The 21629-nt window shown below is 52.4% G+C and overlaps 2 protein-coding genes across 3 annotated transcripts in view; one reads left to right on the top strand and one right to left on the bottom strand.

The window, feature by feature from the left end:
- The window catches only part of CLSTN3 (calsyntenin 3), a 30242-nt gene extending 16438 nt beyond the window's left edge, over positions 1–13804 (bottom strand). The window contains exons 1-10 of the mRNA XM_065942013.1: positions 13458–13804; positions 10959–11081; positions 10315–10510; positions 8665–8873; positions 8256–8405; positions 7616–7801; positions 6217–6498; positions 5287–5399; positions 2020–2182; positions 393–449 (exon numbers count right to left, since the gene is read on the bottom strand). Coding sequence (XP_065798085.1) covers positions 393–449; positions 2020–2182; positions 5287–5399; positions 6217–6498; positions 7616–7801; positions 8256–8405; positions 8665–8873; positions 10315–10510; positions 10959–11081; positions 13458–13521 — 1543 coding nt within the window. The 5' untranslated portion in view covers positions 13522–13804. The remainder of the gene's footprint in view (positions 1–392; positions 450–2019; positions 2183–5286; positions 5400–6216; positions 6499–7615; positions 7802–8255; positions 8406–8664; positions 8874–10314; positions 10511–10958; positions 11082–13457) is intronic.
- A 983-nt stretch (positions 13805–14787) lies between these two features.
- Positions 14788–21598, top strand: RBP5 (retinol binding protein 5). Of its 2 annotated transcripts, none has more exons than XM_065923117.1 (5): positions 14788–15041; positions 15554–15629; positions 15923–16047; positions 19215–19316; positions 19772–21598. In XM_065923117.1, exons 2-5 carry the CDS (start codon positions 15557–15559, stop codon positions 19823–19825), a joined length of 354 nt encoding a protein of 117 aa, XP_065779189.1. In that variant the 5' UTR covers positions 14788–15041; positions 15554–15556; the 3' UTR covers positions 19826–21598. The 2 variants fall into 2 exon arrangements, with proteins under 2 accessions (XP_065779189.1, XP_065779177.1); XM_065923105.1 differs by having other exon boundaries at positions 14792–15041; positions 15923–16101; positions 19772–21578.
- The last annotated feature ends 31 nt before the right edge of the window (positions 21599–21629 follow it).

Genomic DNA, 21629 nt, shown 5'->3' on the forward strand with positions numbered 1-21629 from the left:
GAAGGAAAGCAGGACCGAAGGGAGGAAAGAGACCCAAGGCGGAAGAGGAGAGTGCGCGAGGGGGTCTCCGCGGTGCATGCGGGGGGTGCCGGCAGGGATGCGTGGGAGCTTCAGGGATGCCCAGCTCTCCCGGCCGCGTGGCCGCCTCCTGCCCCCTGCGCTCTGCCACGCGGAAACCCTGGATGTCACTCTGTGGACAGAAGGGGACACTGGCTCCCAGCCGGCTCCATCTGGCTGCCCTCTCCCCGCCTGGCCGCGCCGCTCCGAGGCTGTGACCCCGGTGGCGCGCGAGGCGGTGAAGCGCGAGGCCAGGTAGGACCGCGCGGATGCGGAGCCCAGCGCGCCAGGCTGAGATGCGAGCTCTCCGGCCTCCAGGCCCCACATGTAAGTACCTGCTGTGGCGTCCGTACTGTTGTCGCCTCCCTTGTCCTTCTCTTTGTTCTTCTCCTCTGGGGGAGAAAGAGTGCCAGTGAGCTCCGGGATGCGGGGCCAGACTGACAGAGCGGCTGGGGAGGTCTTCCCGGGGCTGCCCCGGCCACGTAGGACGTGAACCTCTAACTGAGTTCAACCCTTCCTTTGCCTTGTCTGAGGTTATCTCAGGCCTCTGTTATGACAAAACCCAAACATGCTGCTGAGGAAATACAGGGCTCTGGTACCACACACACACACACACACACACACACACACACACACCCATACAAACCACATGCACTACACACATACATACACCACACATACAAATACACCACACACACACACCACATACACACATACCAGATACACACACACTACATACACAAACATACCACATACTATGCACAGGCACACACCACACACACACTATACACACAAACCACATGCATTACATGCATACACACACCACATGTACACATACACCACACAAACATACCACATACACACACTACATACACACCACACACACACACACACCATACAAATCACATGCACTACATACATACACCACATCTACAAATACACCACACACACACACAAACACACCACATACACACATACCAGATACGCACACACTACATACACAAACACACCACATACTACACACAGGCACACCACACACACACTACAGTTATACCACACACACTCTATCCACACAAGCCATATGCATTACATACATACACACACCACATGTACACATACACCAGACAAACATACCACATACACACACTACATACACACCACTTAGACACACCATACACACAAACACACCACATATACACATACCAGATACACACACACTACATACACAAACATACCACATACTACACCACAGACATACCACACACACACTACATTCATACCACACACACTATACACACAAACCATATGCATTACATACATACACACACCACATGTACACATACACCACACACACAAACATACCACACACAAACATACCACATACACACACACTATATATACACCACTTAGACACACGACATACACAAACATATCACCCACTACATACAGACACACCACACACACACTACATGCACATCACACACACTACACACACATAGATAGTACACATACACACCACACACACACAAACATACATACTATACATACACACCACATACACACACACACACACACACACACACACACACGCCATCCCAGAAGGAAAAAATGAAAGAAACAGCTTAAAAGTTGGTAGGTTCCTGACTCTCTGCAGGGTTACTGTCCTCCAGCAGAGGAACAGGCTGTGAAATTAAGACGGGGACAGATCAAAGTATGAAGCGGCTGCAGGTACAGAAAGTGAGATGCTGGTGATGCCCGAGTCAGAGGGGATGACCAGTCTAGGAGGCAGGAGACCAGAAGGGCGGTGGTCTCCTCCAGTGGAGAGCTTTTCCAGCCTCCCTGCCCAACTTCAGGGAGACGAGGTCATAAGGTCAAGCTGCCCTTGCTCCTCCACCAACCACTGGGCACCTCTACCATGAGCACCTCCATGGAGAAGCTCGAGGTTGAGGCAGGGGGACTTACCAGCCCAGCAGGCCCCAATCATGAGCGCGGGCTCCCTTCGGGGTGGGTGGATGAGACCATTGTCGTGGATGAGGGCGGGGTCGAAAGAGATGCCATCTGCATAGAGTGTGACCGTGGGGAACTCGAGATTCAAAGCATAGTGGTGCCACTCGTCATCGCAGACCTGGGAATGGGGAAGGGCAGGAAGCCCTCGGTTACTGCATCCCCAGGAAGGAGCCCCAGGCGCTGCCCCACCCCCTGGGGGGCAGGAGACAGTCCTTCATATTCCCTGGTCTATCAACAGGGCTTGCTAGTGAATTGCTGCCGACCCAGCTCAAGGAATCCTTGCCCAGAATGGATCAGGCTCAACCTCATACCTAAACTACCTAAAATTCCACTCTTTCCATAAACCTTTAACTCCATCAACATTCCTAAGAGGAGCACCACAGTGTTCTTTGGCAGATGCTGCCCATCCCAAGTCCAGACAGAACTAAAGCTACGGGTTTCTGTGCAGTTTTCTTTAGTCTCCATTTCCACACATCATTCCCATCCTCAGTCTCTTTTTTTTTTTCTTTTTAGATTTTTTTGATGTAGATCATTTTTAAACTCTTGATTGAATTTGTTACAGCATTGTTTCTGTTTTATGTTTTGTTTTTTTGGCCCCAAGGCATGTGGGATCTTAGCCTCCCCACCATTCCCACAAGGGATGGAACTTGCACCCTCTGTGCTGGAAGGCAAAGTCTTAACCACTCAACCACCAAGCAAGTCCTCCCAACCCTTTTCATTGTGTATTGTTGCAACACCCTCCTCTGAGCACTTATGCTCAGTTCTCTCTGATATCCTCCTCCCATAGTTCCCAAAGGGATTGCCTTCCTTTTTTCAGTGTTTAAATCACTACCAAATTAAATGTTGTCAAACAGTATTCACTAACAAGTCATTATTCTTGAAAGGATTGGATTCTCCTCACTTCACAAATGTTCCCAAATATAAATGACAATTATTGAAAAATCACAGCTAATTGCAAATTAAACACATTACTTGTGACCAATCTTTTCAGAAGCAAAATTAGAAAAATTATTAATATTTTTGCAACAGAAACTTATCGTTAATTGAGAAATACATCCCAAATTTGGTGGAGCAACGCCTTCAAAATTCAGGACTCTTTTTTTTTTTATTGGAGTATAGTTGGTTTACAGAGTTGCATTAGTTTCAGGTGGTGATGTTATTTAATCACTAAGTCCTGTCCAACTCTTTTGCAGACCCATGGACTGCAACCCTTCAGTCTCCTCTGTCCATGGGATTTTCCAGGCAAGAATACTGAAGAGGGTTTCCATTTCCTTCTCCAGGGATTCTTCCCCACCCAGGGATTGGACCCACGTCTCCTGCACTGGCAGGTAGGTTCTTTACCACTGAGCCACCAGGGAAGCCCCAGTTTTAGGTGTACAGCGAAGCAAAGTAGTTATACACATAGATATGCAAAAGGACCTTCTTAACATGTGAATCTGATCAGGCCACATCCAGGCTGTAAACCTTTCAAAAGACTTCCCATCTCTCATAGCACAAAATGCAAACGACTTTAGCTGACAAAGTCCACCGTACACCTGATCACTGCCCAGCTCTCCAGCCTCAAACCCAGTGTCTGCCCTTTTCACTGGGCCTGGCCCTCTTCCCACGCTTGGAACATGCTGGAAACTTTTCTGCCCCAGGACTTTTGCATCTGCTCTTCCCTCTGCCTGGATTCTTCAGGATGAGCTTACATTTCGCTTCCATCAGGCCTTCCCTGAACATCCAATCTGAGATGACTTCCCCTCTCCTTGCCTCCTATTCTCTACCTCAGTTCCTTGATTCTTCCTTCAGAGCATTAGCACAATTTATCATTTTTATTATGTCTGAAAAGTAAAAGTGTTAGTTGTTCAGTCAAGTCTGACTCTTTACGACCCCATGGACTAGAGCCCACCAGGCTTCCCCGTCCATAGAGTTTTCCAGGCCAGAATACTGGAGTGGGTAGCCATTCCCTTCTCTAAGGGGTCTTCCCAACCTAGGGATCAATCCTGGGTCTCCCACATTGCAAGTGGATTCTTTACCATCTAAGTCACCACGGAAGCTCTTATTACATGTCTGCTTACTTTTAAAAATCTGTCTCCCCAACTAAAATGTAAACTCAATGAAGGCAGAGATTTCATTCCATCTTAGATAGCATTGTATCCCCATAACCTAGCAGAATGGCAGGGTACTTGTATTTACTAAATCTTTGTTGAATAAATAAGGATAAATAAAAGAAAAATAGGAAGAAGAATGTTACCAATATTAGCAATGTGGGGGAAAGATCAAGAAGAAGCAGATAGCAGACTATTTCTTTAAAAGAGTGCCACAGAAAACAGAAGCTTTTGTAGGTAGCCCTCAATTATCCAGTTTGTGGGTTTTCATTCCCCTTTCTCTCTCTTCCACTTCCTGCCTTTTTTCAGCCATTTGCTTACTCAGCCACTCCACCAGGGCTTACAAGAAAAACAGAAGGAGATGATGGAAACTCAATTAGTCCCCATGGTCCCTGTGGTCAGCTCAGAGATGAATAAAGAAGAGGCTGCAACTGTTAGCTCAAGAGATTTTTTTTTCTTTTTTTGATCATTTTATTTATCCCTCATAATCATGAATAATAGTAAGAATTTATATACATATATGTGTTCAATTGCTCAGTTGTATCTGACTCTTTGTGGCCCCATGGACTGTACTCTGCCAGGCTCCTCTGCCCATGGAATTTTCCAGGCAAGAATATCGGAGTGGGTAGCTATTCCCTTCTCCAGGGGATCTTCCCAAACCAGGTATCAAACCCAGGTCTCCTGCATTGCAGGCAGAGTCTTTACCATCTGAGCCACCAGGGAAGCCCAAAACCCAGTCTAGGTACCCTAGGTTACTTATTTCCTTGATTACAACATGCTAACTGCTTGAGAGTTTGGAATCCACACTACTAAGTTTCCAGATAAGAAAGAGATGAAATAAAACAAGAGGAGACGGATGATTGGTTGGTCTGCTGTAAGCAGTAATTTGTTCCCTATTTCCTTTTAACCCAGGAGTGCTTTCTGTAGAAGACAAGCCTTGGGAAAAGAGAACCAGAGAATGGAGCCAGGGCGGAGGGGCAGGGGGATGTAAGAATAGTCAGGAACTGAAAGTGGAGATTGAAAAAAGGGGCACAGGGCAACCCAGGAAATGCCCAGCCCTGCCCTAGGACCTTCTCCCCTGAAAGCAAGTTACACCCACCCAGCTTTCCCAGGAGCCTGGCTCTAGCCTCACCTGCTCCAGCTTCCAGAGGAACTTGACTGGCCGGGCACTCTCAAGTAGAGGCCAGTAGAGGAAGGCAATTCTGCAGCCGTGGACAGTCAGCGAGTAGTGAGAGAAGCCGTCCTCTGAGGGCAGAAGATGGGGACAGGAGTCAAACACAGCGCTGGAGGCAAGAACAGCTTCAAAGCGCCAGAAGGGAGGGCTCCCTGGATTCTCTTTATTCCTTCATTCCTTCAGGTTCTCTCTGTCTCTAATTCTCCAGAATCTGTCTCACTCACTCCAGCTCTCTCTGAGACTCACACACATACACACAGAGTCCAGAGTTGGGCTCTTCTCAGGCACTCTGATTGGCTGAGGAGAGACAGTGACCAGCCTGCCCCTACCCAGAACTTCACTGTTCCTTTGGTTAATACAAACTTCATGGGTAATGATCCTTTTCAGATCAAGAGACATGAGCTCCAAGAAGAGGCAGAAATGAAAGAGTAGGTCAAGGCTGAGCCCCCCTGAGAGGGACAACCCCCTGCCATAGAGGGAAGGGGGTCCTGGAGGCTGGAGCTCACGAGCCCTTATAGGAGGAGGACAGGGTGGTGGTGAAAGGGAAAGAATGGGGCACAGCATTACTCAGGCTCTTCCATTTTGATAGGGGGCTTTACGGGGAGCAGATTGGGGGAGCAGTCTACTACACGGGGGATGCAAGGCAATCAGGCAGCTACAAATGAGAAGGGCGGTGAGCAGTCCCATCACGCTGAGAGCAGTAGGATCCTGCTGGGATCATGAAACCTGCTGGGACTGTGAAACCACGTGAAACCCAGCACTGCCATCTTACACACGAAGGGAGAGAGAAGTGACCCACCCACAGTCACCGACTGGACAGTGACAGAGGGGGAACACGAAGCCAGTACCCCCCTCCACGCTCAGACGGGTGCCCCAAGGAAGGCTCACCATTCTGGACGGTGTTACACACGATGGTTTCCTCTTCCTTCTTGCCCTTGTTGGGAGTGACACCATGCTTCATCCAGAAGGACAGGGTGAAGTGGTCACTGAGGCTGTCCGGGGGCCCGGAGCCCAGCCCCGCGGCGCCCCCCAGGGGCACCTGCACCGCCTGGGTGCCGTTGAACCAGTAGATGAGGCTGCTGTCCTGGCTGTAGTGCACCGAGAGGCCCGCCGTCCAGTTGGCACTGGGGCCGGGCATGGGCAGCAGATCCACCTCCCCGGGGGCCGCGCCTGCAGGAGTCCCAGAAGCACAGGTGTCGGAGCCGAGAGGCGGCAGATGGGGGACAGGATGCGGGCAGGAAAAGATCCCCTACAACTACTTTCACCACCTCCTCTGGCCTTTCAGAGATGAGAAAGGAAGGGCTAGGAATAGCTCTCCTGTGACCTCAGTGCCTCCAGCTCTTCATCGCTCCCTGCTATTGTTCCATATTGTATCTGGTAATTTTCCTGGGCCACAATCATGCACCTTTGCCAACCACATGTTTATGTGCTCTTTGGGCCACAAGAGACAACCACAAGCTACAATCCCCATAGATATAGACGTCTCTGTGTGCTATGCCAAGTCGCTTCAGTCGTGTCCAACTCTTTGCGACCCCATGGACCACAGCCCACCAGGCTCCTCTGTCCATGGTATTCTCCAGGCAAGAATACTGAAGTGGATTGCCATGCCCTCCTCCAGGGGATCTTCCCCACCCAGGGATCAAACCAGAGTCTCTTTTATGTCTCCTGCATTGGCAGGTAGGCTCTTTACCACTAGCGCCCCCTGGGAAGCTCTGATATATATACATCTATGGATGGGTTTCCCTAATAGCTCAGTTGGTAAAGAATCCACCTGCGATGCAGGAGACCCCAGTTCAATTTCTGGGTCAGGAAGATCTGCTGGAAAAGGGATAGGCTACCCATTCCAGTGTTCTTGGGCTTCCCTTGTGGCTCAGCTGGTAAAGAATGCAGGATCCCTGGGTTGGGAAGGTTTCTGGAGACGGGAAAGGTTACCCACTCCAGTATTCTGGCCTGGAGAATTCCATGAACTGTAAAGTCCATGGGGTCGCAAAGAGTTGGACATAACTGAGCAACTTTCACTCCACTTATGGATGGGCAAAGGAAGATGTAAAACAGATTCTTTTTGTCTTTGGTGGCACAGCATGGCTTGCAAGATCTTAGTTCCCCAACCAGGGATTGAACCTGTGCCCTCTGCAGTGAAAAGCATGTAGTCCTAACCACTACACTGCTAGGGAAGTCCCAAGACAGATTCTTAAGAGAGGTAGAGGAGGGTCGAGAAAAGACTGGGGGAATGGCCGATGGGCACAGGCAGGGAGGATGGGGGAGGGCCACAGGGGATCACACCCACCACAGAGTTTCCGCAGCGCACGCTCTGAGTAATTGTCACGGTCACAGCCCTTGGCCACATGGCTGGTCTGCAGCTCTATGGTAGCCTGAATGTTCCAGAGAGGTTCATCACAGGTCTCCAGGCGGATACCAGGGAACAGAGCCAAGCTCCCAGCGCCTGGTGCATATTCAATCCTTTTGTTCCAGCCTGCAGGGGTGAGAGGGAGCAAGCAACCCTTCCTACCCATTCTGCTCGTGTTCACTGATGGTCTCAGGTTCCTATGAAAATGGCCAGCCAGCGGAGACAGCTATAAGCCTGCCCCCCAAATGTCGTTGTTCAGTTGCTCAGTCGTGTCCACCCACATGGACTGTAGCACGCCAGGCTTCCCTGTCCCTCACCATCTCCCAGAGTTTGCCCAAGTTCATGTCCATTGAATCGATGATGCCATCCAACCATCTCATCCTCTGCCATCCCCTTCTCCTCCTGCCCTCAATCTTTCCTAGCATCAGGGTCTTTTCCAATAAGTCAGCTCTTCGCATCAGGTGGCCCCCCTCAAATATCCGTCCCCAGCTCCTAGCCTGGCCCCTGTGGTTGTCAGAAGGGAGGAGCAGGGAGACCAAGGGGAAGGATGGATCACGGGCCCCAGCGCATAGCCCCTCACCTTGCCAGCTGGGTTTACACGTGGGCTTCACCTGGATCTCCACCTCGGCATCATCCGCCGCCCGCTTCTTCCCGCAGTCATAAGCTGTCACCGTGAACTTGTAGAGCTTCTCGCCACTGTACTGTAGCTTCTCTGTGTTCTCAATGTTCCCTGGGGTGGGAGACAGAGAGGGTCAGGGGCACCAAAGCAAGTCTGGGGGAGGACTCGGGAGCTAACTTTAGGGCAGCAGGTGAATTAGGCAGCAGGAAGCAGGCAGGAAGGAATCTGGGGAAAGAAGTTCCATGTCTGGAAAGCAGGGTGAGGAATTAGGAGGTGAGGGGCAGAACAAGTGGAGGGCGCAGCCCCGGGGCATCATGAGGGATGTGGGTGCCCAGGGCTGAGCAGCTGGGGTGGCAGGGACTGGACTCACCATCGTTGTCGATGAGGAAGGGGGTGTTGGGCGTGAGGATCTCGTAATAGCAGATCTGGCTGTACTGGGGGGAGCAGTCGCCGTCGATGGCTTCTACCCGAAGGATGCGGTCATACAGCTTCCCCTCGGTCACTGCCGCACGGTACAGCCGCTCCACAAACACTGGGGCAAACTCGTTCACGTCGTTGACCCGCACGTGCACGGTGGCCCTGTGGGCGCCAGAGCAGGAAGAGAAGGAAGAGTCAGCCACAGATGAGGGTCCACACTGGAAGCCAAGGAGATGGAACCAGTGTGACCCAGAGCCTGGTCACGTTCATCTGACCCCCACCCAGGGGTACCAGGTACCACAAAGAGAGAGGAACCTCAGGAGAAAGGGTGACTGATGTACATGGTGAAAATGACCCTGGGGGCCATCAGTGGCTGGTTTTGATGACTTCTGTACAGAATATTAAAGGATAGGATGGCAAGACATGTGAGACAGGATTCTGAATCCAGCAGGTTGTTTTTTCATGAAGTCAGGTCCAATCAAGGCAGATGCAGAGTAAAAGCCAAAATAAAACCAACCATATTCAGGGAAGTGACTTCCCCAGTGGCTCAGCGGTAAAGAATCTGCCTGCAATGCAGGAGAAGCAGGAGACACAGATTCGATCCCTAGGTCTGGAAGATCCCCTGGAGAAGGACATAGCAACTCACTCTAGTATTCTTGCCTGGAGAACCCCATGGACAGAGGAGCCTGGGGGGCTACAGTCCATGAGGTCGCAGAGTTGGACACAGCTGAAGCAACTGAGCACACACACATATGCAGGGAAGTGGCTTTGTACCAGAGTCTCAAGTCATCTGATGTACACAGGGAGCTGTGGCTGCTTCCCACTCCGGCCCCCATAGGGCAAGCAAAGGAGGCGGGGGTGGGGCGAAACCCTTCATGCTGAGCCGTGCCCCCAGCCCAGATCCAGGCACCCAAAGCCCAGAGGCAAAGGTCCTATCTCCAAATAGGAAATTAAGTCATCACGCAAAGCAGTTTATATCCAGCGCCTCATAGTGACCCGGGAGTCCTGACCGCCCACCTTCCCACCATTCTCAAGTGAGAAGTGAGCTGGGAGCAGATAGAGGTAGGAGTCCCGGGTCCCAGCCTCCTTCCTGCCCACTCTTACCCACTGCTGTGCATCTGCATAGTGCACGTTCTATGTGTGAGTGTGGTACACACAGTGCCGGGCAGTCGGAAGGAATTCGGGTGTGTACTGAAGTGCCATCCTCCTCCTCACTCTCTTAGTATCCTGTCTCTGTGTATTGAATCCTTTCCCAACTGGCAGGCACTGCAGTGCCTGCTTTTGACACAAACCATCTCCTTTCATCTTCACAGTGACCTGAAGAAGCACGTATGATCATTGCTCCATTTTACAGACAAGGGAAAGCAAATCCAGAAAGACTAAGAAGCTGTCCATGGTCAAAAGAGATAGAGCCCAGACTGGGTCCCACTGAGCTTCACCACATGCTCCTGTCTCCCTTGGCTGAAGGCTCCTAAACCCCATGAACAAAGAGGGAAGGGGGTAGATCGTCAAGACGGTGAGGACAGAGGGGAGGAAGGGGCCTGGTCGGGGGTGGGGGGGGACCTGTAGCAGAGGGCAAGGGCAGGGGCAGGGATGTCCTCACTTGTGGGACTTCTTGGTGTTGGCTCCATCCGGGCCCTCGCCGCAGTCATAGGCCTGGATGGTGAAGGTGTGCTCCTTCTGGGCCTCGCAGTCCACTGGCTCCTTGGCCCGGATCAGCCCTTCTCCTGTCGCCTTGTCCAGGATCACGGCCTCAAAGGGCACCCCAGACCCATGGAGCCGGAAGCCACAGATCTCACCTGGCCGGGGGCAGGGGGTTGGGGAGGTAAGGATGAGGTTCCTGCTCCACTTCCAGGGTCTCCTTCCATCACTCGCCAACCTCCCCTCAGGCCCCCACTTCACCTCTCCTCCCAGACCCAGTCCTTTTTCTTGCACATGGAAAAGCATTAATTATCGAACATTCACTCCAACCCCAGGTTCCCTGAGCGACAACCTCTGAGCCACCAGCTCTGAGAGCTGGCAAAATCTGGATGCGTTAACCCCTGCCTGCCCACATCCTCCTCTGACTCCCTTTACTGTGCCACTGATCTCCACCATTGCCCGGCTCCCTCCTGGAGCCTCCTTCTTCCTCGTTGCCCAAGTTCTCACTGCTCTCCCTCCCAGGACCTCCCCCCTCCTCCCTTGCCCCTGCCCTCCCACCCACTTCCCTCTGTCCCACCCGCCCTGCCCTGCCCCAGCCCCACTTACCTGCATAGCGCAAGGGAGCATCCTTGTCCAAAGCAAAGAGCGGTGGGTTCAGCAGGACCGTGTTGTCATTCTCCATGACGATGCCTTGGTATTCTGCCTCGATCCATGGCTTGTGCTTGTTGGCTGACCCCGCCCCCAGAGAGAGGAGAGGAAGCACCTGTGAGCTGGCCCTCCACAGCCACACAACCCTTGTTGACCTAAACAGCACACTCCAGGCTCACCACCCTCTTCAGCCCCTGCAGAAGCGCCTGCAGGAGGAAGGGCTGAGGGCAAGAAATCAGCCATGAAAGGAGTCAGAGGGCCTGCAGGAGGTCACTGGATAGACAGTTTCCATGGCAACAGCCTGCCCTGGGGGGAGGAAGAGATCCTACCATCTCCCCTGGGAAACCGTCAAAGGATGGAGACTTTTCTTAGGCATTTCAAGTGCTGGAGTGTGGACGTTGGGCCTCCAGGGAGCAGCAATGGGCCATTAGAGGGCCCTGGGAAAGGGAAGGGATAGATTAAGGGCAGAGTGGAGATTAGGAAAAGAAGACTAGACGTTTCCTGAGGTCCTGTTGTTGATCCTCTCCACCACGACCACCACCCCATTTCAGTCCTGTTCCCTTCTTCTCCTGGCTAAGCCCCATCCTAAGGCCGTTCTCCCAGAGGAGAGGAAAGAGGAGAGAAGGGAGAAGGGAGATATATAGGACAGAGGGAGGGGGACAGAGAGGGGCAGGGATGGAGCAAAGGAATCAATGCCAAACAACTGGGCCCAGCAGAGCTGGCATCCTCAGGGATTATCGAACTGGCCTAGAAACTCGACAAATCCCCTTCCTGCTTCTCGCTCTCACACCCAAAAGAACACACTCATAATCATAACCAGCTGACTCCTATGTCCCCCAGAAGGCCACCAAACTCCACACGCCCAGAACCCCCTTCTTACGGAGTCATGGCTGAGTCCTAATTCTCGCCTATCCCACCCCTGTTCCCTTCAACCACCAGACAATCCACGACAGGAGTGCAACCCACTCAGCCTCCATGTCTCCTCAACCGCTACCAGACTCAACTCAGTCCTGTCTCCTCCCAGGACCAAGTGCCCACTTGCCATTGGCTCTGGGGAAGGTTCAGTGGGCTCCATCCCCTTCTACATCACCTCCAACCCCAACTTCCACTGCCTGCTCTATCAAATCCCATCAAGCCAAAGCGCCAAGCTCCCAAAGCACATCCACAAGGGCCCATCATTGAGACCTGAAAACTTATCGGCAAAGAGAAACTGAGTCACCCAAAGGGCACTCATCCCCAGCTTGTCATGGTGAGCGAGAAATCCTGATTTCCATTTTTTCCTCCAGTGACACCCCCAAAGCCTTCTGGTATCTTGTATGCCTGCCCCTTCCTCGCTGAGGACCACCACAACCCCCTTCCCTAGGGGCAGAGGAGAAAGCCACAGATGGTGCCTAGGAGGCAGCAGAGGATGTGTCGGGAGGCTAAGAAGCCCACTGAGGTCAGAGGCTGAGCTGAAGATGGAGAGGCTGCACACAGCTCACCACCACCCCTGGCCCTGCCCCCCTCCCGGGCCTCCTCGCTTCCTTCCTCTTGGCCCCTGACTCTCTCCTTCTGTCCACCTCCTCTCACTGACTCCTCGACTCCCTGCCTCCTCCCTCCTGAGCTCTTCCCCTCACCCGCTCCTCACCTGTTCTTCCAGATTTCTCCCCCTCTCCTTTTGCCTCCACCTTGACCCTGGTCCATCCCCTTCTCATCCCCTCCCACGCTTCACCTCCCTTCTCCTTCTCCCTTCCCCTCTCCCCACTCATTAGCACCCCCCCCCCCACACACACACACACACCTCTGCCCTTTCCTGCGGTCTCCACCTAACTAAACCCTTGGCCCTCACCCCCTCCCTCTCTCCTGGCCCCTCTAACGGCCTCACCCCAGCTAAATTTATCAGCCGTCTGCCAGAGAGGGCAGCTCTGGTAACCCTCAGCCCAGCCGTGTTTGCAGGCGGAAGGGGATGGATGCAGAGGAACACGCCAACACATACGTGCTCCGAATTTCTGAACTGCGGGAACAGTTCCTCCCCGGGATGAGATGGAGAGGGACCAGATGGATATGGCCACACACCCTCAGCGCCGGCACACCCCGTGAAACGGGGACCCGCCCAGAGAGGTCCATTACCCCCCTCAGGGACAGGTCCTTCTGAGACCCGAGATCGCTCCAGTAGGGAGAAATGGGGGGGGGGGGGGGGGGACAAGATACAGACCCTAGGATGGGAATGGGGACCAACCTGGGAGCAAGAGAAGCACATGGGTAGAGACGGACCAGAGAAGAGGGACCAGAGAGAGGTTCTGGGGATGCCAGCCAGAAGAGAAGCGGACAGGTCTGAGAAAATGGATGGGAAGGGGGGTGGTGCGAAGAACCACCTGTCGGGTCCCAGGGGGCCTTAAAGGGCGCCTGCCCTCCTCGACCCTCACATCGCGGGGCCTGAGACCCCCTCCCTCTGTGCCCCACCACCACCACACTCACCTTTGTTACAGGAGCTGGAGGGGAGCAGGGAGGCCAGCAAGAGGGGAAACAGCAGGGGGGTCATGGCGTGGTGTAGGCAGGGCAGGGCCCCGATTGCTCTCCCCCAGAGCCTGGAGCCCTGCTTGTTCCACCTTGGGCAAGGGATGCAGGGGCTCTCCGAAGAGGGGAGGGGAGAGGGCAGACAGCTGGGGAGAGACGGAAAGGAGCCTGCCGCCCACCCTAGTCCATAGGGCAGACCCGGGCAGACCCCAACCTGGGCGGCTGAGCAGGGGGGAACCGGCAGTGGCTGCTTCTCCTTCGTTCTGGAGCCGGGCGTCCTCACTCTCTCTCTCTCATTCCCACCCCATCCCCGCTACTGCAGGATGACGTCAGCACGGCCAGGCGAGGATTGATGGGGCCGCTGGCCAATCGGGTGGCTGGGGGGGCCAGGTGCTGCAGGGCGGGAGGGAGCCAATGGGACTGGGGAGCAGGGGCGGGAGGACGTGTTAGGGCTTTTTCCCCTGACTGCAATTTGGGGGAGCAAGGGAACTGCGGGGGCTAGGGAGGAAGCTGGAAAGCCGAAGAGGAGGGGGGGGAAAGAGGGACGGGGAGAGGATCGCGCAGCTAGAAGCCCGGGGGTGGGAAGAGGAGACGTCAAACGGAGACCTGAAGGAGGCGAGGAGGGACAAGTATCCACGTCACCCCACCACCACCACCACCACCACCACCACCAACTCTGCATTAACCTCTTTTCACAGCCCATTCCATCAGCAAGACCCTGCTGGGTGCCTCCTGGGAACCGCCAAGTAAAACCCACAACCTGAGCCCCAGAGATGCTAGCCAAAAGGTCCCAGCCCCGAGTCTCTGAGGAAGCCAGGGGGTGGTCAGCAAGTCGGTGGACCGAGCCCTGGGACCCGAGGAAAAGCGAGATGTCTGTGCCCCACCTCCCCCACCCACCCCCACACACCTGTCGGGACGGTTCACCGCCAAGTGGACTTTTTTCCTGCTGTCTACCATGCCTGCCTCCCTCTCCCCAAATTTCTCATCTTAAACCGTGTTGACCCAAACCACCCTAGTTGGTTCAGAAGCCAGAAAAGTTGGTAGGTCTGAGAGGCAGAGAAGAGTGTGGTGTAGTGTGGCGGGGAGGGGGGTGGGGAGGACTAGAGCACACCACCTCCGCCTCCAAGGGAATACATCTGGGAAGCCATGGACTGTGCAAGGGCTGGGATGAGGGTAGGTGATGATGCCATCCACGACTCCAGAGGGAGAGGGGAAATCCCTGGGTCCCAAGCCAAAGAGTGTAGAATTCTCTAGAACAGCCAGCCAAACTCCTCCCTCACCTTCTGCTCTAGACTTTGAACTCAGCAATTCAGACAGCCCCCTCTGCAATTTCTCTGCTTCCCTCCTTACGGTCCTGCAGGACAGGGTCCTGAACTCCAGCGTTGTGGCCCCAGCTCAGCAGAGCTGTGTGACGAAGCTGTGGGGGCCAGCTCTGAGGATTTTCTTCACTGGGGCTCCCAGCCAGCTGGCTGTCTGCACTTCTTTGCCCACCTCCTCCTCCCCTTCATACCTTTTGGGATCCCTGACCCAGCCCCAGGATCTCAGGTGAGATATTGTTAGAACTCATCCCTGGGTGAGTCCGAAAGGTCCCTCCCCGCCATCCAGTAAGATCGGCTCCCTCCTGGGGGAGTGTACCCCCCAGGGGCTCCGGACAGTTCCCAATCCTTCCACACATGGGCTGGAAGCCAGAACTGACCTTTGGAAAGGCTCAAGTGTTGCCTGACTGACAGCCCCCAGTCTTGGTCCAGGTTCCTTCCTCAGGAAAAGCCGAGGTCAGGCACAGCCTTGCCAAGTCCCCTGCCCACCTCTGGGGCTGTGGACACCAATGTCACGCTCATCATGGGGGAAGGAGGGAGGAAATCTGGCAGGAGCTCTTATTGCAGCAGGGCCCCGGTGCTATAAAAACCCTGGTAGCTCGGACCTTACACAGGCTGCCTCAGTGTGTGCAGAGCCTGGCTGGGAGACTCCCAGCCCCACCTGTCAGAGGACACCCCCTGCCTCCTTGCCCACTCTCTTATATTCTCCTGAAATCTTGACTTCTACCTTGGCCTGCCTAGACCATGCCTCCCAACCTCACTGGCTACTACCGCTTCGTCTCGCAGAAGAACTTGGAGGACTACCTGCAAGCTCTGAGTAATGGCCTTGCCCCTCTCAACCCTTTCACTCCCCTCCTCTCCTCCCCCTTCCTGCCTCTGGACTCCATTGAGGAGTGGGGGGACGCTAGGGCCTGGGCATCATGGACAGGCTGGGAGTAGGGGGTGCTGGCCCCTGACTTGGGCCCCTTTTCTAGCCAGGGGCATTACTAGGAGGAAGTAAATCCCCAGTCCCAGACTGGGAATGCTTCCAGCTGCTGATGTGGGTGGGGAAGCCCCCAGCCGGCTAAAAGGACCCTCGCTCAGAACCTTGCTCAGAGACGGTCCCTACAGATATCAACATGGCTCTGCGGAAGATTGCCCTGTTGCTCAAGCCGGACAAGGAAATTGACCAGCGGGGCAACCACATGACGGTGAAGACCCTGAGCACCTTCCGGAACTACATTCTGGAATTCGAGGTGGGAGAGGAGTTTGAGGAGGACCTGAGGATCGTGGATGGACGCAAGTGCCAGGTGTCTTTCTCAGGCCTGTGGGAAAGGGCTGTGAAGGGGCACGGGGGCTCTTAACAACTGGGGGTGAAATAAAATGACCTGTCACAGCAAGAGGAAGCGATGACCACAGCAGCCTGCCCTGGGATAACAGGCTGCTGATGTCACCCACCCACACCCCGATTCTCTCCAGCATCTCCTCTGCCCCCTCTGAGCACCAGCTGAAAGGGCAACAGGAACAGGTTACCCTCAGGCCAATGAGCAAGCCTGTGCTCACCCTCTAGCCTGTAACCCTGTGAACACCATAGTCTCTTCTCTCAACCTCTGTAAATCCGCTCCTGTGCAGTCCTTTCTGCTTCTTTCCTGTTCCTTTTGACCTCCTCTGCAGACCCTAGTTCCCCTATTAATCCCTTAAACTGGGATTTTCCCCTAGTATCTTTTTTTTTTAATTAGAGGATAACTACTTTACAATATTGTGATGGTTTTTACAACACACCAACATGAATCGACATTAGGTACACATAGGTCTCCTCCCTCTTGAGCCCCTCTCCCACCTTCTTCACCATCCCACCCCTTTAGATTGTCACAGAGCACTTGCTTTGGGTTCCCTTTGTCACACATCAAACTCCCACTGGTTATCTATTTTACATATGACAATATATATATTTCAATGCTATTCTCTCAAATCATCCTACCATCTCCTTCCCCCACTGTGTCCAAAGTGTCTGTGTCTCCTTTGCTGCCTTGCAAATAGGCAGTACTATCTTTCTTGGTTCTCTATAGATGCATTGATATGCGGTATTTGTCTTTCTCTTTCTGACTTACTTTACTCTGTGTAACAGGTTCTAGGTTCATCCACCTCATTGGAAATAGCTCAAATGTGTTCTTTTTTATAGCAGAGTAATATTCCATTGTGTATATGTACCACAGCTTTCATATCCATTCATCTGTTGATGGCCATCTAGGTTGCTTCCGTGTCCTAGCTCTTGCAAATGGTGCTGCAATCCCCTAGTATCTTGTTCTCGACTTTCTCCCTCTTGTCTGTGTACTATCCATGGGCTAAAGCATATACACCCATGTGTTCAATGAAATCTACAACCTGCTCTAGACACAAACTCTCTCACCTGAGCTCCAGGGTCAAATTTCAACTGCCTGCAAAATGTTTCCATCTGCATGCCCCAAGGTCAAACACAAAGTCATTATCTTCCTACACAGACCTCTTCCTGCCTCTATACTTACTGTCTCCATCAATGGCAATAACCAGCAGGAACAAAGCCTGGGAGTCACAGTTATTGCCTTGTGTTTTCTTACCTCCTTGCTCCCAACACATGCATGTATACACACTCACACACATGCATGCACATGTGCACCACATGTAATTAGTCCAGAAGCCTTTATAACTGTTCTGCACTATCCAATATGGCAGCTACTAGCCATATATAGATATTTGAAATGTAACTGGTCCAAATTGGACATGTGCTATCAGTATGAAATACACACTGGATTTTTAAAACAATACCAAACAAGAGTATAAGACACCTCAGAAATTTTATATTGATTACATGCTGAAATATTATAATATTTTAGGTTGAAAATATATATAATATAATATTACATATAATAAAATTATAATATTTTAGGTGAATAAAATATAATACTAAAATTAATTTCACCTGTTTCTTTTTTGCTTTTCTAATGTGGCTACTAGCAATTTTTTAAATTCTATATGTGGCTAGCATTTAGGACTCACTACATTCCTATTGAGCATCAGTTGTTTACACAGCTGTCATCTGTTTCATCCTAGCTTTTCTAACACCACTTTATTTCAGGCCCTTATTTCTCATCTGGTGCCCCAAATTGGTTCCCATTCTTGACTCTCCTCTAATCCACTCTGCCTACCATAACCACAGTACTTTTAAAATGTGAAAGTGACCATGTCAGTTGCTGACTCAAACCCTTTCAGACAACCTGCTATGTTCCAGGTAAGGTCCACATACTCCACGTACCATCCAAGGGCCTCCCCACAAAAACACTAGGTTAGAGCCCCCTCACAACTATCTACTCATCTTCCTTAACTCTGTTTCTTTTCTTGCTAGAAGTTCCCATTATCTCTGATCTAATTAACTCCCTTCCTTGAATACTCCACTCTTCCCTCTCTGCTCCCATCACCAACAGTCTTGTTGGTATCACAGATATAACACCTACTGACCTCTCCTCTAACCAATCAAGATTCTGAACTCCTTGGAAATTCCCTGGTGGTCCAGTGGTTAGGACTCTGAGCTTTCACTGCTGAGGACCTGGGTTCCGTGCCTTGTTGGAGAACTAAGATCCTACAAGCCATGTGGTATGGCCGAAAAAAAAACCGCATAAGATTCTGAACTCCTGGTTTGGGTAGGGCTTATCCTATTGGGGTTTCCCAGGTGGTGCTAGTGATAAAGAATCCACCTGCCAAAGCAGGAGACACAAGAGATGGGGGTTCGATCCCTGGGTTGGGAAGATCCCCTGGAGGAGGAAATGGCAACCCATTCCAGTAGTCATGCCTGAAAAGTCCCACGGACAGAGGAGCCTGGTGGGCTACAGCCCACGGGGCCACAAAGAGTCGGACCTGACTGAGCAACTCAGCACACACATAGCCTATTGGAGGTCCAAATAATGCTGCTTAGAATGCCTAGTTCTGATCCACTCAGCTCTGATTTGGGGAGTTGACCCTTCATTCTCAGGGACATTGCAGCTGCCCTTGAGACTGAGAAAGAGGAGAAAAGAAATTCCCTGGTTGTCTCCCAACCAATCTCCCTTCTTTCCCAAAGTCTCCTCTGGGTCAGCCAGAAGTATCAGAGGACAAATTCTCCATTCTTCATCACCCAACCCCCAGTTTCATCTCCCCCAACCCCGGGATTATCCTGCTTCATCCCCGCTCTACCCAAATGGTCACTGTCACACAGTGTGGGGCCCCTTCCAGTGGCCTTTAGGAGTGGGAGGGGAGAGGAGTTTTGCTGAGTCACTCAGAAGGAAAGGGCTGGAGCAAGACAGCATCTGCTGTGATTCAGAGGGCGGGGGCAGCCCAAACAGAGTAAGGCGATGCATTGGGGTGCCCTACAACGCCCCGTAGTCTTCCTTTATTCCTGCTTTCTCCATAGTCCACAGTCACCTGGGAAGGGGAGCAGCTGGTTTGCGTGCAGAAAGGAGAGATCCCTAACCGGGGCTGGCGACTCTGGCTGGAGGGAGAGATGTTATATCAGGTGAGTGGGGTGGGGACTGGGAGAGGAGATGCCAGAGGGTGTGTCTGGGAGGGGGCCCTCCAGCTAGGACCCATTCCCTTGCTCAAATCAAGTAAGTCTACTACTCCAGCCTGCCCCCTGCCAAAGAAGGCAGCTTAGGAAGGGAAATGGGAGCCCTGGGAAGAATGGAGAGAGGAAGAACTCCAGTGGCCATGGTGGGCCCTGGCTGCAGGTCGGATGCGTGTCCATAAATCATGACCGGAGACATGGAGACTTAGCCACTTCAGCTCCCTGACCAGCTCCCTTCCTTCCTCTGGGGTGGAAAGTTGAGGGTTTGGAAAAAGGATACAGTTCCCCATATATCAAACACTCCAGCTGACGTATCCTGAAGGATTCAGTGGAGGTCAAGAACCTTGAGAAAGGGGAGTGGCTGGTAAGAATCTTCTCTGTCCTTATTATTCCTACTCTGCCCCCAGGAAGTGACCGCTCGGGATGCCGTGTGCCAGTGTGTCTTCAGGAAGGTCAAGTAGCCGAAGAGGAACTGAGGGCCCCCTCCCTCCTGGACCACATGGGTCCCCAGATTCCTCTTGCCTGTGTCCCCTTCAAGCCCAGATGGCCCCAGGTCAGCCATGCCTGTCCCAGGCCACTTACCCCGCCTCTGCATCCCCCCTCCCCCGCCCCATGTTAATCTGTAACTTGCAGCCCCCGGGCCAAAGTCCTTTCCTTCTCACATTCCACTGCCCAATAGTGACCTCATATCCAGCTCAAGGTCTGGCCTCCTGGATGAGAGAAACACGCAAAGGGAAAGGGCCTTTGAGAATAATGGACCTCCGCTCTCTTTCATTCATTTGGCCTCTTATTTTCCATCTAAGAAAGCACTCAGCTTCATGCACTGGAGCATTAGTGGAAACTCCATCCTGGTGGAACTTTTGAGAAAGAGTGACTGGACTCTTCAAGAATCTAAGCTGGAGTTATTGGGGCTCTTATCCCATTCCTTGTCCTTCTTCTTGAGAAATTCCCCAGGCTTAATAGAACCAGGCCCAAGGCATGGCCCCAACCACACAGAGTTCAACAGACATGTTGACTGACACCTAATAAGCCTTGCCCATCGTATGCTTGCATCCTACATGTTGGGGAGGAGGGATGGGTCAGGGTGAGACCTTTATCTGGTGCCAGGGGAGGCGGAAAGTTTCTAAATAGTGAGTTGGTCTCCATGTCTGCTTTGGGAAGGACAGGCAACAAGAGGGTCAAAGGACTGAAAAGGGAAACGGATGAAGGTGTCCACTTAAAAATAGTCAAAACCTGAAAGTTCAGATTTATGTTTTATTTAGTGAGAATTTTTAAGACTTCAGACCCTGAAGACAGCATCTCAAGTGACACTGAGAGAACTGTTGGGGTGTGGGGGTTGTCAGTCAGGTTAAGTCAAGTTCTGCAACAAGGGGCAGGTAGTCTGAACATCAAAAGATTATTGTTAATTAAGGAAAACCAGATATCTCAAGTTAAGGAATTTAGCTCTTTTCTATGTATGCAAGAGCCTGGACTTACTGAAAGCATTCTTTTCATATGCTCTTCAGCTATCTGGGGGCAGCATCCTGCGATTTGATTTGATTTGTGATTTGATTTTCACATCCTTAGTTCCTCAATTGATGGACCATAGGGAATGGCTGCAGCCTGACAGCTGCTGGATTGCAGGCATTGTTCTTCCTGGTGCACTCTGGGCTCAGAAATTCACATTTGGAGGGCCTGACTCGATGTTGGATGTTGGCGTGACATCCTTGTTTAATGATATGGCTGGGCTTCCCAGTTGGCACAGTACTAAAGAATCCACCTGCCAAAGCAGGAGCTGCAAGAGACCCAGGTTCAATCCAGGTTCAAGCCCTGGGTCAGGAAGATCCCCTGGAGAAGAGAATGGCAACCCACCCCAGTATTCTTGCCTGGAGAACCCCATGGACAGAGGAGCCTGGTGGGCTGCAGTCCGTGGGGTTGCAAAGAGTCAGACACAGCTGAGCAGGCATGCACTAAGACTCCATTTCTCAGAGGGTTCAAGGCCAAGGACCTGAAAGATGAGGGACATGACAGTGTGAAGGCAATAGTAGGTGTGAAGGCAACAGACCTCAAAGACCTGCCTACAGTCCAGCAAGGCTGGGGACAGAAGGTAAGAAGGACAACTGAAGACAGCATGGCTCCTCCCAAAGGGGCCCAGAATCACTGCCCTGGGAAACAGCCCAGAAGGGTAGGGCCTGTCCAGAAGCCAGGCCAGCTCCAGCCTCGGGTCACCTCCCTACCTACAGAGGCCTTGGCTCTTTCAGAATAAAAGTCCCATGGGGCAAGAGC

The sequence above is a fragment of the Muntiacus reevesi genome, chromosome 1 (genome assembly GCF_963930625.1).
Source record: "Muntiacus reevesi chromosome 1, mMunRee1.1, whole genome shotgun sequence".
Lineage (NCBI taxonomy): Eukaryota > Metazoa > Chordata > Mammalia > Artiodactyla > Cervidae > Muntiacus > Muntiacus reevesi.